General features: G+C 42.4%; 1 protein-coding gene across 1 annotated transcript; it reads right to left on the reverse strand.

Moving 5' to 3' along the window:
- Positions 1-6,977: 6,977 nt before the first annotated feature.
- On the reverse strand, positions 6,978-11,030 carry LOC131248589 (homeobox-leucine zipper protein ATHB-7-like). Its single transcript, XM_058248936.1, has 2 exons — positions 10,464-11,030; positions 6,978-7,610 (listed from the first exon to the last, which is right to left on the reverse strand). Exons 1-2 carry the CDS (start codon positions 10,818-10,820, stop codon positions 7,254-7,256), a joined length of 714 nt encoding a protein of 237 aa, XP_058104919.1. The 5' UTR covers positions 10,821-11,030; the 3' UTR covers positions 6,978-7,253.
- Positions 11,031-14,720: the final 3,690 nt, after the last annotated feature.

Consider the following 14,720-nt stretch of genomic DNA (forward strand, 5'->3'; position numbering starts at 1 on the left):
TTCTATTCCTCCGATCCCAGTGATGAAGTTGGCGCTCCCTTATCCTGCATGCAACACAAGATCTCCTTCAAGGTACGAGATACCTTCTTCAGCTTCGTCTTTATGTATGCCTGATCCTCTTCTAGCTTGGCCAGATGGTCATCGCGAGTGACCTGATCCTGACGTTCAATGTGAGTTGTGGGGGGCTCCCAGTCGGAGTCCTGAGCCTCCATTTCTTCTTCCCGCTCTTCTTCTTCACTTTCTTCTTCCTCTTCAGTCTCTTCCTCTATCTCGTCCCCCAGATCCTCCAATTGGGCCATGTGCTGCCTGGGGCCCATCTTCATATTGTTGAGAGTGTTTTCGTTGATTAAACGGATAGGGGCGAGATGGTCTATTTGGAGCCGAAACTTAAAACTATGGGCAATCTTGCAAATCAGTTGGCCAAATAGGAGGGACTGATTCTCCTTAACAGATTGCGCCGCCTTCACAATCTGGGTCAGGACAAGAGTGGGCAGGCACATATTATCTCCTCGTCCTACTTGGTACAAGAAGTCCGCCATAAATTTAGTGTACTTCATGCGGTCACTTGACCTGTGGTACACGTTATACGTGCATATATGGTGGAACAGGCGGTAGTCGGGGGTCATCTTCATCGTCTTGAGGCTATTTTCTCGCCTCCATTCGACTAATCGACCACACAAGAAACGCGTGCGGCGATCTCTCTCCTGCCTCTTAGTGAGATTAGATTCATTGGCATGAACAATGCCGTGATCCACTCCCATGATGCGGGCAATAACATTAACATCAACCCTGACTTCATGTCTGCCCAGGGGAATGATAAATTAGATAGGTTCAAGGGTTGGGTCCTTCATATGTGCGTAGAAGGTTCGCACAAGGCCCTCACTAGCATGAGATTTTCCTTCAAACATAGGGCCCAAACCATTCACCAGAAGGTGGTCGATAACTGGATATTCTCCAAATAACCTCTCATTCACATGAGCTTCAAAAATAACCTTGCATTGGCGGAACTTGCCAAGCTCAATGACCACAGGTAGAGACTTCTCTATTGGAACTTGGGGATCAAGGTCCCGCTTTAACCTTCGCTCGGTGCTCGAACTCGCACCGGCACTCATCTTCTTCTTGGATTCTCTCGGATGGCTTGGCCCGGCTTCATCTGGGGCCGCTCGCTTCTTTCCCATGAGGGAAAGGAGCGTAGAAATGGAGAAGATGGAAGTCCCCACCTTGAAGAAAGCCATGATAGTGGAAACGTGTATGGAATGGAGAGATTTCAGGGAGATGGAGGGTATAGGACCTTAGAAAGGGGACTTTATGTCCCAATAAAAGAGGTTTGAGATGTGTAGAGAGGATTTAGGAAGGTTGAGAGTAAAGGGAGGTTAAAAGGGAAACATGCAAGAAAGAAAGAGGCCCCATAAGCATGAAGAAGGAGATTTGAGAGTGGAGGGTTTAAGAGTTATTTGGAGGAGTGAAAAGGCTTTAGAAAAGGGTAGAAAGAAGTAAAATGGGGTGTAAGGATGTAAAAAGGGGACCCCTGCATGTGGGAGAGGCCCACATGCTCGGACCAGCGGCTGCGCGCCGCCATCATGGCGGTGCCGCCGCAGTCCTCTGGAGCCAACAGGGGTGTGCCGTCGATTTGGCAGTTCCATTGGCCCTCTCTGGAGGTTTTGGCGGCGGCGGTGGCCACCCCCCTGGGGTTTGTGTTTTCACTCTGTGGGACCCCCTAAATGTATCAGTTTCGTCTCTAAGTTGAGTATGGTGCATGTACTCCAGTTCATGGGCTGTTTTCTGCTTAAATGGGAATTCGTAAGCTGAGTACACTGGCCCAAGTGGTTTAGATTTGATATAGACACATTCTTGGTTCGTCTTAGCTGGGATCAAACTGATCTAACATCAAATGAGACCGTTAAATCCACAGACTGGACTATTAAAGTCCTCTGAGCTACTAGAGCGGCCTAGACTTATGTTGTTTAACCTTGGTCAGCTTAGATCATCAAATTTCTAGTTAGAAGTGACTTGGATCACTTCGTATAACTTAAGTGGTCTTACTTATTATCCTAGGCTAGTCTAAAGGGGTCGATCTCACCAATTAGGGAAAGTTTCGGGATCCTAGTACTGTCTTTAAATTCAGTCGCTCCCTCCTAAGTCAAAGTGCGTCGTGTTGAACCTATTATCCTAGGCCCAGTTTAATCTAAATCATGCTCTGATACTAACTCTGTAATGCCTCAAAATTCAGGGATCGAGTAACAACTCGGTTCCCGAATTCTCGAGTGCCACGTGTGCAATGATGAGTCATTAATGCATATAGTTAATAGGTATTAATAAGTAATGATGAATTAAGCTAAGGATGTTTAATCGCAAATCAGATAATTAAGCTTCAAGTGCTACAAACCAGTTTAAAATTCCATAGTAAATTCATATTCGTCATAATAACTTAATAAATTTAATTAACAGTCATCTAGGAATCCAATCCCATGCACTCATCACTCCCTAAAATGATTTGGGTTCTGGCCCAGTCCCGTCGACATCCACCTCGCTAATATAACCTGCTAAACTCTTGTTAGTACACCCTCTCCTCATCGTCGTTGGCACCGACATCGTCCAATGCGTGCTGCTCCAGGGTACTTACATGTATATCAGGTTCTGGTTGGTGTTTTAGAACACAGTCCCAGAGTGAGAGTGAGTGATCAACTCAGTGGTACCATTAGAATAGGTGTATAAATTATCATGCATAGGAAACATTTAATGAACAACAAACAATATAGAATCCTAAACATTATTGTTAATGCAAATGCATGGTTATGATATGATGCATGCTCCTCTCAAACCAACACTCCTTCAAGCGACGACATCTCATGCTCACAATAAACCAACACTCCCTTAAAGCGACCTTGATTATATAATCACAAAAATAATAAATGCAATGTCATGGAACATGTTAGCTAGGTTGATTAGTTAAGTTCATTCATTCAGCAGGTTGGGGAAACCGGAATACCCTAATAGAGTTATTGCCCTAACCCGATCGTGTGGCTCAAGGGTCGTGGTCATGTGACTTTCGCGACCCTTAGCCCTATATTAGGGTCGTCAATCCCGAAAAGTAGTATAAATATAAATAAAATAGATTGGAACTTAAATGTCCTACTCACGGTCACTGTAAGGAGGTCATCGCCCCATCACGGGCCGACAACACAGTTATAGTGTCCCATACCACCGTTCCCGGCTCACGAGTCTAAGCTCTCAACGGACACTACGGGGAGGCTCGTCACCCAGCGTGGGCCGATAACACGGACATAATATCCCATACCACTATCCCTAGCTCATGAGACTTTGTGGGCCATAATTACAGTTAATAATGGGCGCAATGGTCTTAGAATACTTCGGGTTCATACAGGCGTGTTCAAATATGGTTAACGTACAAGGATGGTCGACTAGTAGTTAATGTGCCCCGACGGGCTGAACCGCAACTAATCGGCCTGAGAACACTGCCTCATGTAGTCTAACTACGGCCAATAACCTATGATTCAACTATTCGGGCCAGATTCACTCATGGACAGGTCCAACAAGGATCACCGAAGAAATTTCAGGTAATCGGCCGATCCATAGGGGAATATATAACAATTCGCCACAAAACACGGATTCCTTGGATGTAATTCATATATAGCAGACACAATTTCTGTTTAATCAGTACATGGACAGCCACACACAAAGTTCTACTCAAATTTACAGGTTCTACATAACATATTCTAGCCAATACAATTATGTGGACAACCATATAGCAATGCACTAAAATAAATCTTCTGCATGTCAACATACATTATATAATTTAGCCATGTATTGAAAATCCAGACAAGTGACTCGACTAATCAGCCAATCCACAACATTTCATGCCTTCATTCAAGCATAATTAATCACTAGTTCAGAAAATCAAGGACTCAAATACCAAATAGCAATTTACGGCACTTCATGTCATCAGTTAGGCATAGTTAACACCAAACTAGAAAAAAGTACAATTAACTAGCAACAATTTGGAGAAATCCACAATTTTGTATCCAACATGGCATGCTAATTTGCTAATCAATTGTTTGGGGTTTTGGGGCCTAATGCCCTTCCATAATTTCAGCAATTTCTAATTCATTACCCCAATTATACCATAAAAGGAAAAATTCAGCCACATACACTAACATTCACTAAACAAGTTCATTAAACCTATACTAGGCGCGATAACCGGCCACCTAAAGGTAATGGTCCTCACATATTCTTAGTTGGAGGTTGCTGAGATGGTTCTAGTGACGCCGAGTCCGCAAGTTTGAGGTGCCGGGTCCCTGCATTGCATAAAACGGAGGATAAGACACATGCATGTTGTAAAAATCAAGGAAGATGTAATTTGAAACCCCATCTTACCTTATATGGGTTGGAATCCCACTCTAACAATGATTAGAGTTGGCGTTGAGAGGTGAAAGTGTTGGGATTTCAATATCCCAAGCTCCAAGCTCATATGCACCACTAGAGGAGGCCCTTCCTTTTGCTCCCTCTCTCTCTCTCTCTCTCTCTCTCTCTCTCTCTCTCTCTCTCCCTCTCTCACCTGCTGGAGTTTGTGGGATTTGAGAGAGGAATGAGCTTTTATATGTTCAAGATTATTTCAGTTGACCCTGGCTTTTGGGTAATTCCCCAAATAGCCAAGTGAGCCTATCTTATGTTATTTGCGCTGCTCTGATGGACCCCTGACCCATCTGACACATGGGATAGGTGCCCCATGGCCCGATGAAGGGTTGGGTGAAATTTGGTTACAAACGGATATGGGGTCTTGCCACAGCGGCTTGATTCGCGATCAACGGTCACCGCCCCATGATCAATGACCAAATTTTGTAGGCAAGGGCTGAGAATTATTTCCAACTTTTGGTGTGAATTTAGAAGAGATCTAACGGCTGAAATGTCCGGATTTACTGACTTCAGCAACAGGGCCAATTGGTTTAATTTCAAGATTTTATTTCTTTAAGTCAGATGACCCGCGGTTTACAAGTGCCGGTAGGGCAGCATTGTTCAACCATTTCTAGGTGTCTTCAGGGCCTGATGTCCTCGTGAGACCACAAGCCCAGTGAGCCGAAAGATCTGACAAAGTTTTAAAATTTTGAACCTTCCTCGGGTGATACATGACCCGTACGGACAGCCGCCAAGTATGGATCGGCCGCCTAGCTCTATGGCTCATGCTCGGCTTAGAATATTTTTTAATTTAATCGCATAAAAGGGTAAATTGGAATTAATTAATCTATCTTAGGCCCACACGTGCGATTGAATCATTCGGTCCTACATCAGTTCGCACGTTAGTGCCTCAGGACATTGCTCCCCTTTTGGACAGGGCATTACAGAAACTATTTTCTTTTGCCATGACCCACCAGAGTTTTAGATCAGGCTGAAAGCTGGGCTTGTGAGGTTTCAAAGAGTGCCGCATCACGTGGAACGTTCAAATTCTACGCCTAAGAAACATGTGCAAAGGTGACCACCGGTGCTCACCTAACAACGTGTGCTGGTGAACATTCATCTCTCTCTCTCTCTCTCTCTCTCTCTCTCTCTATATATATATATATATATTCACCCTTTCATGTGAGCAGCACATGTGTCATGGGCACAAAATCCAAACAGTTCATACGATGCGGCAACTCACGAAACCCTAAGCCCAAATTCCAGGGTGATCCAAAACTTTGGTGGGTCATAGCAAAGAGATAAGCAAATTAAGGGATGAAATAAAAAAATAAAAAAAATTGCCATGGCACCAAAGTTTTGGATCGGGCTGAAATTTGGGCCTGCGAAATTTGATGAGGTGCCACATCATGTGGACCGATCAGATCTTATGCCCAGGTGCGTACATATGCTCACCTAAAAAGATGTGCAGGTGAGTATTTCTCCCTCTCCTTACACACATATGTTAGAGTTTACAAGGAGGTTGAGTTGGAAAAGAAAATCAAAACGACACGTAATGGAAGAATTCAATGGTTAGGATCATTGAAACACAGTGATTTCCTACGGTCCTTTCATTAGGGTGGTCATTATTGGCACGTTGGTGGATTCTAGCGTTCACACATGAAAATTTTCAATTCATTTTACCTACGCGGTCTATACGTGCAAGAAATGAAAGAGTAGTTGATACTCTGCCAGAGTACCACTTGCATTTGTACCGCATATACGTAAGTCAAATTAAACCGTCCAATCATAAAACATTTATAAATATAAAAGAATAATAATTGAATTATTGTACTCTATGGTCTATGATGATTTATCTGTTGAATTCGTACAGCTGATTATCGTTTGTGTTGACATCAATAGCCCAAAAACGAAGTGCGGGAGCGGCGGGAGCGTACGGCAGAGCGAGAAGCTGACCGAACGTACGGAATTCAATCGACGAGCTTCCCCTCGAGAGAAGTATGAGCGTCCGGTCCTAACGATTGCAGGATACGTATACAGTTTTTGAGTGCCTGCGTATCATCAACCACCCGCTGCCAGAGTATCGAAGTTTTTCTTGTAATTTGACTGTATTCAAATGTAACAAAAACAACGAATAACACAAAAATGATGGTTATAATGGGACCATGGGAAAGGTGGTTGGTGAAGACAGCGGTGGGGCCCAGTGCTGAGTCATTGTCACCTTGAACCTGACCCAATAATACAAGGCTCCACCTCAAAAACAAGTAGACCCACATTTCTATATAATGATACATAACACGTGTTGTTGTCTGAATCTGGTCAATAGATGAGGTTGATGTAGAGCTTCGCATTCTTATAAATCACCTATGATTTTTTAATCTTGAATTGACCTGATAAGCTCAGGTGTCTAGGCCGCGGGCCCAACAGCTATGTCCAAGGACTCGGGGTGGTGGGCGAACCTGTCGATGGCCATTAGATAATTGGCTAGAGAAGTAGCGCCTTTGGTCGAAAGTTGTTGCATTTGTACATGTATTTAAAAAAACCATTCAGTCCAAGATTTGACAGAACGTGAAAACTTGGTATGAGTCTACAAATACTATTCTACATGGTGCAACAAAACCTGGTCTGGACCACTTCATGTCAAGGTTCAATACATATACATGACTGTGCTCATCGTCCAATCGCCTTGCTGTTCTCTATCACAAAACAAACACGTCCACTCGCGTCTCATTACATATCTGTTTGTAATCTTGTTTCCATTATCTTGACATCTCAAGTGGAAAATCCAATGAAAAGTTTCGAACCTGTTCGCCGACTTCTCATGTGATTTATAATTTCCTTCAATGCCATAAATCCCACAGTTGCAAACTGCTACAAGACTGATCAGAGAAACAGCAGGAATCGAAATCATTCCACTCAGGCAATGTCAGTGAGCTGCTCACAGGCTCTCCCATGCTTGGAAGTTGCAGTTCTTCTGGCCTAGTTTGCTCGCAGGCTACAGAGTTTTCATGGTCTGAACATGCTATCAATCTAACATCTGATCCCTCCTCTAGCAACAAGCTGGGCTTCACTTCATATTCACCCAATGTGGTTTCTCGGTCGTTGCAGTCGGCATTGTCACCATTCCTTAGCGAGTCCGAGCTGCACCGCCTGTTCACCTCTTGGTCCTTTTCTAGCATGGCACCCAGCTTTTGACACTGCAACATAAGAAGAAAATGTTAGCATGTAGTTCTGACAGTTTGTGTTGCACCTGGTTCAAAAAATTCAATATCTGATTAACTCAAGAAGTGTTTGTGTTATCCTCTATTTTGGATTGGGTTTTTCATGATTGCTTCAGAAAGTTTTTAGTATCACTTCACAATGACTATTTTTTTAGCATTCTTACTAAGTATTTAAACACATGATAGAGTTTTTGTTGAAATTGGTGCCTTCACTCTATGCTGAAACATTAGATCTCGATTGATGGAAGTCTCAATCAGATCGAGAAAATCCTGAATTTTTCAGTTTTGTCTATAAATAGTTTTGGACATATTCGATCGATCGAACATGGAATCTCGATTAATCGAGAAAATTCCAAAAAATCAAGTTAGCTCGTTGGATATTTTTGAGCAAGTTATATCGAATCGAACTTGTGGCATCGATCGATCGAAGGTTTGAACAACGGTCCATGCAACTTCTGTATAAGGACATATTTTTATTTCTAATTTTGGAATTGTGTTATATAAACTGAGTTATTGTGTGATTAGGATTAACGTATGATTGTTCTAGAGATAACTTAAGGTTTGAAGAAATGAGATATAGGATTTTCTACTTTAGAGTTTGATTGGAAGTTGTTCCTTTCTTGTAATTTTGTTTTCATGATGAATTGTTTGTCTGATTGTGTTATGATTTTTTACCACAGGAATTTTTTCATATAAATTGTTGTGTTCTCTGTGCATACTTGAATTTTATACTCCCATGCTTGTTTGATTCATGTTTGGATCACAACTAGATGTCACTTCTCTGCACTCAACAATTTTTAATCAACAAGGCATGATTAAAAGGTTATGGCTTCTGTAAGGCTGTACTGAGAGCATGAACAATTCAGATCATCATCTAAGATGTTACCTGGGATGAAAACTCATCCCCTTGTTAGAGGCCAACTCTAACATGTGTTTGGTAATTGGGTTAGTATGGGACAACAACTCATAGGGTGAGTCAATGAATGTAGGGCCCACCTTGATTCATATGTTGTATATCCACTTCGTCGATTAGTTTTTCCATCTCATTTTAGGACAAGGTCCCAAAAATGAAGCTGACCCAAATGTCAAGTGGTGGACCACACCACAGGAGACTGGTCATTGATAATTAGAAAGTTTTTGTGGGCCACAAAAGTTTCGGATCAACTTAGATATTTTTTTTTTCCCTTCATCCTGGTCTGTGTGGCGTTATCAACAGCTTGAATGGAAAATAAACATTACAGTGGGCCCGAGGAAATGTTTTAATTGTAGGTGCTCAATGACCATTGTTTCCTGTGGTGTGGTCCACTTGAGATTAGAATCTACTTTATTTTTTGCACCACGCCCTAAAATGAGCTGGAAAAACTCATGGACGGAGTAGATATACAAAAAAATAAAAAATCAAAGTGGGTCCACGTTCAGGGATTCACCCACTAAGCTGTTACCCCGGTTTCACCCCTAATCCGGACCCACCATTTACACCTACCTAATTAATTATTGAAAATGTCAATTCTTCATTACGTAGATTCTTGTTATAGTTTACCACCATTTCAGAATGGGATGACTCCTATACAGTCCACATGTCATAATTTTAAGACAATCCAGACTGTCCGAACCAGCGAACCATTTGTTGATAGAGCATAAACCAGAAGTTACATCCTAACCATTTGATTTTGCTTTTTGAATTCGGATTCCTCACTTCCTTACTCTTAAATCTCCGTTTGATACCATCAATTGGATGATTAGGAACTTAGTATCACATAATCAATTTGATTTTTAAGAAACACGCCATCCTTCACAATTTGAATGGCTTGGATAGCCATAGATAGTACCACATCTGAGGAGAATGAGTCACCAACATCTTCAAAATGGTGTTGAACTATCACATGAATTTCTCTTTCTCAATAATTCTACCGACGCAGTAGTACAAAGTTGTACTACTGCATTGGAAACGGATTGGCTACTCCCCCTGCCACCAACCCCGTGGCTGATGGTCGGTGCTCTGTGGGCCCCACCATGATGTATATATTTCATCCATGCCGTTCATCCATTTTTAAAGATAATTTTAGGGCTTTATCCCAAAAAATGAGAGGGATATATATCTCATATGGACCACACCACATGAAAACAATAGTGATTGGATATCCACCATTAAAATCCCCCTCACGTCCACTGTAATATTTATTTGAAATCCAATATGTTGATTAGGTCATACAGACCTAGATGAAGGGAAAAAGCATAGATCAGCTTGATCCAAAACTTTTATGGCCCCCAAAAAGTTGTTAATGGTTGATGTTAATTCAACACTGTTACCTGTAATGTGGTCCATTCGAGATTCGGATATACCTCAATTTTTTTCTCACGTGCTAAAATGATCTATAAAAATAGATGGACGGCATGGATGAAACACATACATCAGGCGGGGCCCACAGAGCACCGACCATCAGCCATTGGCTGGTGGCAGGGGTAGTACCTAATCCGTTTCCTACTGCATTACTGTTAGCAGCAAGAAAAGAAAAGTGGGCCACCATCAATTAGGTTGAGTGTTAATGTCAACTCCGTTAAAATAAGTATTTATACATATAATTTTATGAATTAACACATTGAAAATGAATTACAAAAATCTAATGTAAAAATGACCCATCTCCGGTGTGGGCCCCACTTGTATTTTCTAGGCCACGTGTCCTTTTAGAGGAAATAAAGATCCTCTTATCTTCTCAAAAAAGACAAAAAAAAACCTTCTAGAAAACGAGTCGACCCGGCTGAGTTTCAATCAACTCAACGAGTTTCAAAACTACAGAATTCCATAGAGAAAGAAGAGCACGTACAGACCTGCTTCAGCAGGCATCGTTTCTCCTCTTTAAGCGACTCGAAACTCGACTTCAGAGCGTCGTAATTCGCCCTCAGCTCGCTGTACTCCCGCTCCAGCTGCTTCGACTTCCACCTGGCTCTCTTGTTCTGGAACCATATCGCCACCTGGCGCGGCTGCAGCCCAAGCTCCCTCGCGAGTTGCACTTTCTTCCGTGGCTCGAGCTTCGTCTCTTCCTCGAACATGGATTCCAACGACCTGATCTGCTCATCACTGAATCTCCTCTTATTCTTCATCCTCTTCTTTCTAAACCCAATGAAGGATTCATCCGATTTTGATTCTGAGGAGCACTGAATCTCTATACTCTTCCTCTCCTTCATGGAGAGTGGTATGGTAGTCAGTCCCTGCTCAGGCAATCTCGTTTTTCTATTTCAAGCTTCGTTTATTAAGCTCTCAGAAACTTGTGGGCTTCTTTAGGATTATATATAATATAAGATTCGAAGGTGTATAGTCCTTAGTTTGTTTGAGTGTGGGATTTAGATTGATGGGTGGGCCACGCAATCCAATGGGAGATGGATTATCAAGTCTTGTCTTGACTTGTTCGCGGATTTATAGCACATGGGGATGATAGTTTGATGATCCAAGCCGTTCATTTGATCGGGCCCACTTTGGATGGGTGAATACCCTCGAGATCTAGGAATTGGATGGTCTGAACGCTTCGATAGAAATATCGAGCAAGCGAGGAAGGATATCATTGGTTCAACATCTAATGAAGGCAGGGACAATATCCAAGGGTTAGGATTATTGAATATGGAAGATTTTTGGGGTATTCTTACTTTATTGTGGGGCCCATCGAATGAATGGCTTGGATTGATGAACCGTGGGCTGCGCATGCGGAACTGTATTTGTCGGTAGGTTACATGGTCCTCTCCAATGAGATGAGATGGCGTGTGGAAGCTTTCCCTTGTGGCCCGCGAACGTAGCTATCTCATGGCGCTTGCATGAGACGCTGCTGCAATACGCGCCTGTCGCTACCTACGTACTACGAGAGGCTAGCCTAGGTATCTTTCTTTTAACGCACATTTTTCTTTTTCCTTGTAGCCGTCGATCTTTCACGTTGGAAGTTAGTTTTTGAAAAAAATCAAATATTCGAACATTTCATTTTGCCATTAAAATAATATTTAAAAATTTCATGTTTTTTCATTAGTCCTTATCTAAGATGAGAAAAGAAATTCTGTGCTTTATACGTGATGTGTGTAGCATTCTTATTTGAAATTTTAAAGGTTGAGATGTTCGAAGCATTCTATGTACACTCAAGTAAGGATAGTGTGACTATAGTGACACTAATTGACACACTGGTGCTCATATATATTGAACTATTTTGATCCAAAATTAATCTACTCGGGCAAATATCTTCCAAATCATATTTCACAACAGTAGGTGGGTGTAAACTAGTCTATGACTGCGGCCCTCCTGATGAGTGGGCTGACTTGCTGCAGCCTCGGCCCCACTTGAGGCTCGATCGTGGGTCACACCTTGATGTATGTTATATATATAAGCTGTTCAGGTGGACCATACCACACAGGAAATAATGGTGATTGACCGTTAAAAATTAACTTTTTATGAGCTACAAAAGTTTAGAATCAAGGTTATATTTGTTTTCATCCATCATCCAGGTCTTTGAGATCTCATCATCCGGTTGTATGGTAAATAAACATTACTTTGGGCATTTCGGTGGGCCCTAGGAAGTTTTTCTTTCTAATGGTGGGCGTTCAAGCAACACTGTTCCCTACTGATCTAGTCAGATTTGGAAATGCCCCCAAATGACCTGAAAACAATGGACGGAGACCGTGGATATACAAGATATACATCAAGGTGGGCCCCTAGGTCAGGGCCGCACCGTGTTAGGTGAGGCCGGGGCCACACCTAATCGGCTCCTGGCATCACGGGGCTGGAAATTAACGGATTGGCTACTCCCCCTGCTACTAGCCAATGGCTGATGCACTCTGTGGGCCCCACCATGATGTATGTGTTTCATCCATACCGTCCATCTATTTTTCTAGATAATTTTATAGCATGAGCCAAAAAAATGAGGTATGTCCCAATCTCAAGTGGACCACATTATAGGAAAAAGTGTTGAATGAACGTCAACCATTAAAAGCTTTTTGGGGGTCATAAAAGTTTTGGATCAACTTGATTTTTGTTTTTTTTTCCCCTTTTTCTAGGTCTGTATGACCTGATCAACAGATTGGATGTCAAATAAACAGTACAGTGGGCCTTAGGAGGATTTTAATGGTGGATATCCAATCACTATTGTTACCCTGTGGTGTGGTCCAACTGAGATTTATATCTGTCTCATTTTTTCCATCTAGCCCTAAAATGATCCATAAAAATGGATGAAGGCATGGATTAAAGACATAATTTATAGTAGGGCCCGCAGAGCACCCACCACCAGCCACTGGACTAGTGGCAGGGGGAGTAGCCAATCCGTTTCTCGTGGGGCTGGCCTGATGTACAGCCAACATATGGAACACGTGCTCCACGTTTGACACGATTGATGAGACTTCCTATGTTTGCCGAACAACCCCAAAGGATTGAATACGGACATACCAAGAGAACAATGTTGTGGCCCTAGACGGCAGGCCCCACACACCATCTAAAATGTTTCCTCGCGCATGTTGGCCCACCTGAGCTTGGATCAAGTTCATTTTTACCTCCCAGACCTAACATCGTGGGGCTCACCGAATGGACGGAGTGGATGGCACACATACAACTGGGTGGATCCCACAGAGTTCCTGTGGATGGGGATTCCGGCCGTTAGTTATGTACTTCGTATCCAGGCAGGGAACGGATTGGCTACTCCCCCTGCCACCAGCCCGGTGGCTGATGTTCAGTGATCTGTGGGACCCACCATGATGTAAGTATTTCATCCATGCCGTTCATCCATTTTTATATATCATTTTAAGGGTAAAAACAAAATATTTGGGGGATAAAAACCTCAGGTGAACCACACCACAGGAAAACAATAATGTTTAGATATCCTCCATTAAAATCGTCCTAAGGCCTACTATACTGTTTATCCAACATCCAATCTGTTGATTAGGTCATTCAGTCCCAGATGAAGGGAAAAAACAAAGATCAGCATGATCAAAAACTTTTATTACCCTTAAAAAGTTTTTAATGGCCAATGTTCATTCAACACCGTTTCCAGTAATGTGACCACTTGAGATTGTGAAATACCTTGCTTTTTGTCTCATACCATAAAATAATATAGAAAAATAGATGGACAGCATGGATGAAACACATACATCATTGTAGAGCCCACGGAGAACCGACCATCAGTCATTGGCTGGTGGCAGGGGTAGTAGCCGATCCGATTCCATCCAGGTATATATGTACGGTACTTGTTGCATAACATCCGTATAATTCCAACTCCTTAAATTGATATTTAAAATCATAAAGCTGTATTTTGGTCATATCATGTGGCCCACCTTTCTGTATTATTTGTTCTTTATTTCTCTAGATGAGAATAGCGTGGTACTCGGTACATACATGCATCCAAGTAGCCACTATTTTCGTAGGATAGACCTACCTTAATCTAAACCATCCAAATCGTGGTCCCCATCTTAAACAGTTCATAATAATAATAATAATAAATCATACTAAACTAACTAAGTGATTGATCAGTTGTGGATATAAATGGACGGTTAAAATTAAAATAGTCGCTGTTTAAGAAATTGCTTACTGAAAAGATTCAACGGTCGTCCTGTAATTCTTATTTTTGGGTCACACTCTTTCGGAGGTCCGGATTAGTTAGATACGCGGCAGATATACGGTGCTTGACTGCATGAGCACGGTCTTCGGTACTCCGTATTAAGCGGAACGAACGTACACGGCTGGCCAATGCCGACGGCTAGACTTTTAGAAGAGGCGTCTCGCCCCACCATACCGGTTGCGTCTGACATATCTGATGCCAGATGTCAGTTTCATCCAATGGGCTGCTGACACCTGGAGCAGCTAGACATTCTACCGCGTTTTTTCTTCGCATTGAGCTCAATTGCACACGCGGCATCTGTGGAATGGCCATGTATATAATTTGTACCAATCAGGATTTGACACGTGAGAAGTCACATCAACTGAGGCGAAGAGTCCGTGTGAAATTAAATACAGGTGTCCGGCTAACGTGTCCTACTCTTTCCAAAGTCACATCTCGTGCGAAAATACAATATCGGCCAGGCAGATTTCTCGTTATGTTAATTTATCGGGGGATTTTCAAAATA

The sequence above is a fragment of the Magnolia sinica genome, chromosome 6, assembly GCF_029962835.1.
Source record: "Magnolia sinica isolate HGM2019 chromosome 6, MsV1, whole genome shotgun sequence".
NCBI lineage: Eukaryota > Viridiplantae > Streptophyta > Magnoliopsida > Magnoliales > Magnoliaceae > Magnolia > Magnolia sinica.

Excerpts from the sequence above, each read along its gene's own strand:
- LOC131248589 (XM_058248936.1), bottom strand. The coding sequence starts at position 10,820 with ATGAAGGAGAGGAAGAGTATAGAGATTCAGTGCTCCTCAGAATCAAAA. Across the intron at positions 7,611-10,463 it reads AACGATGCCTGCTGAAGCAG|TGTCAAAAGCTGGGTGCCAT; the intron begins GTCTGTACGTGC and ends CTTATGTTGCAG.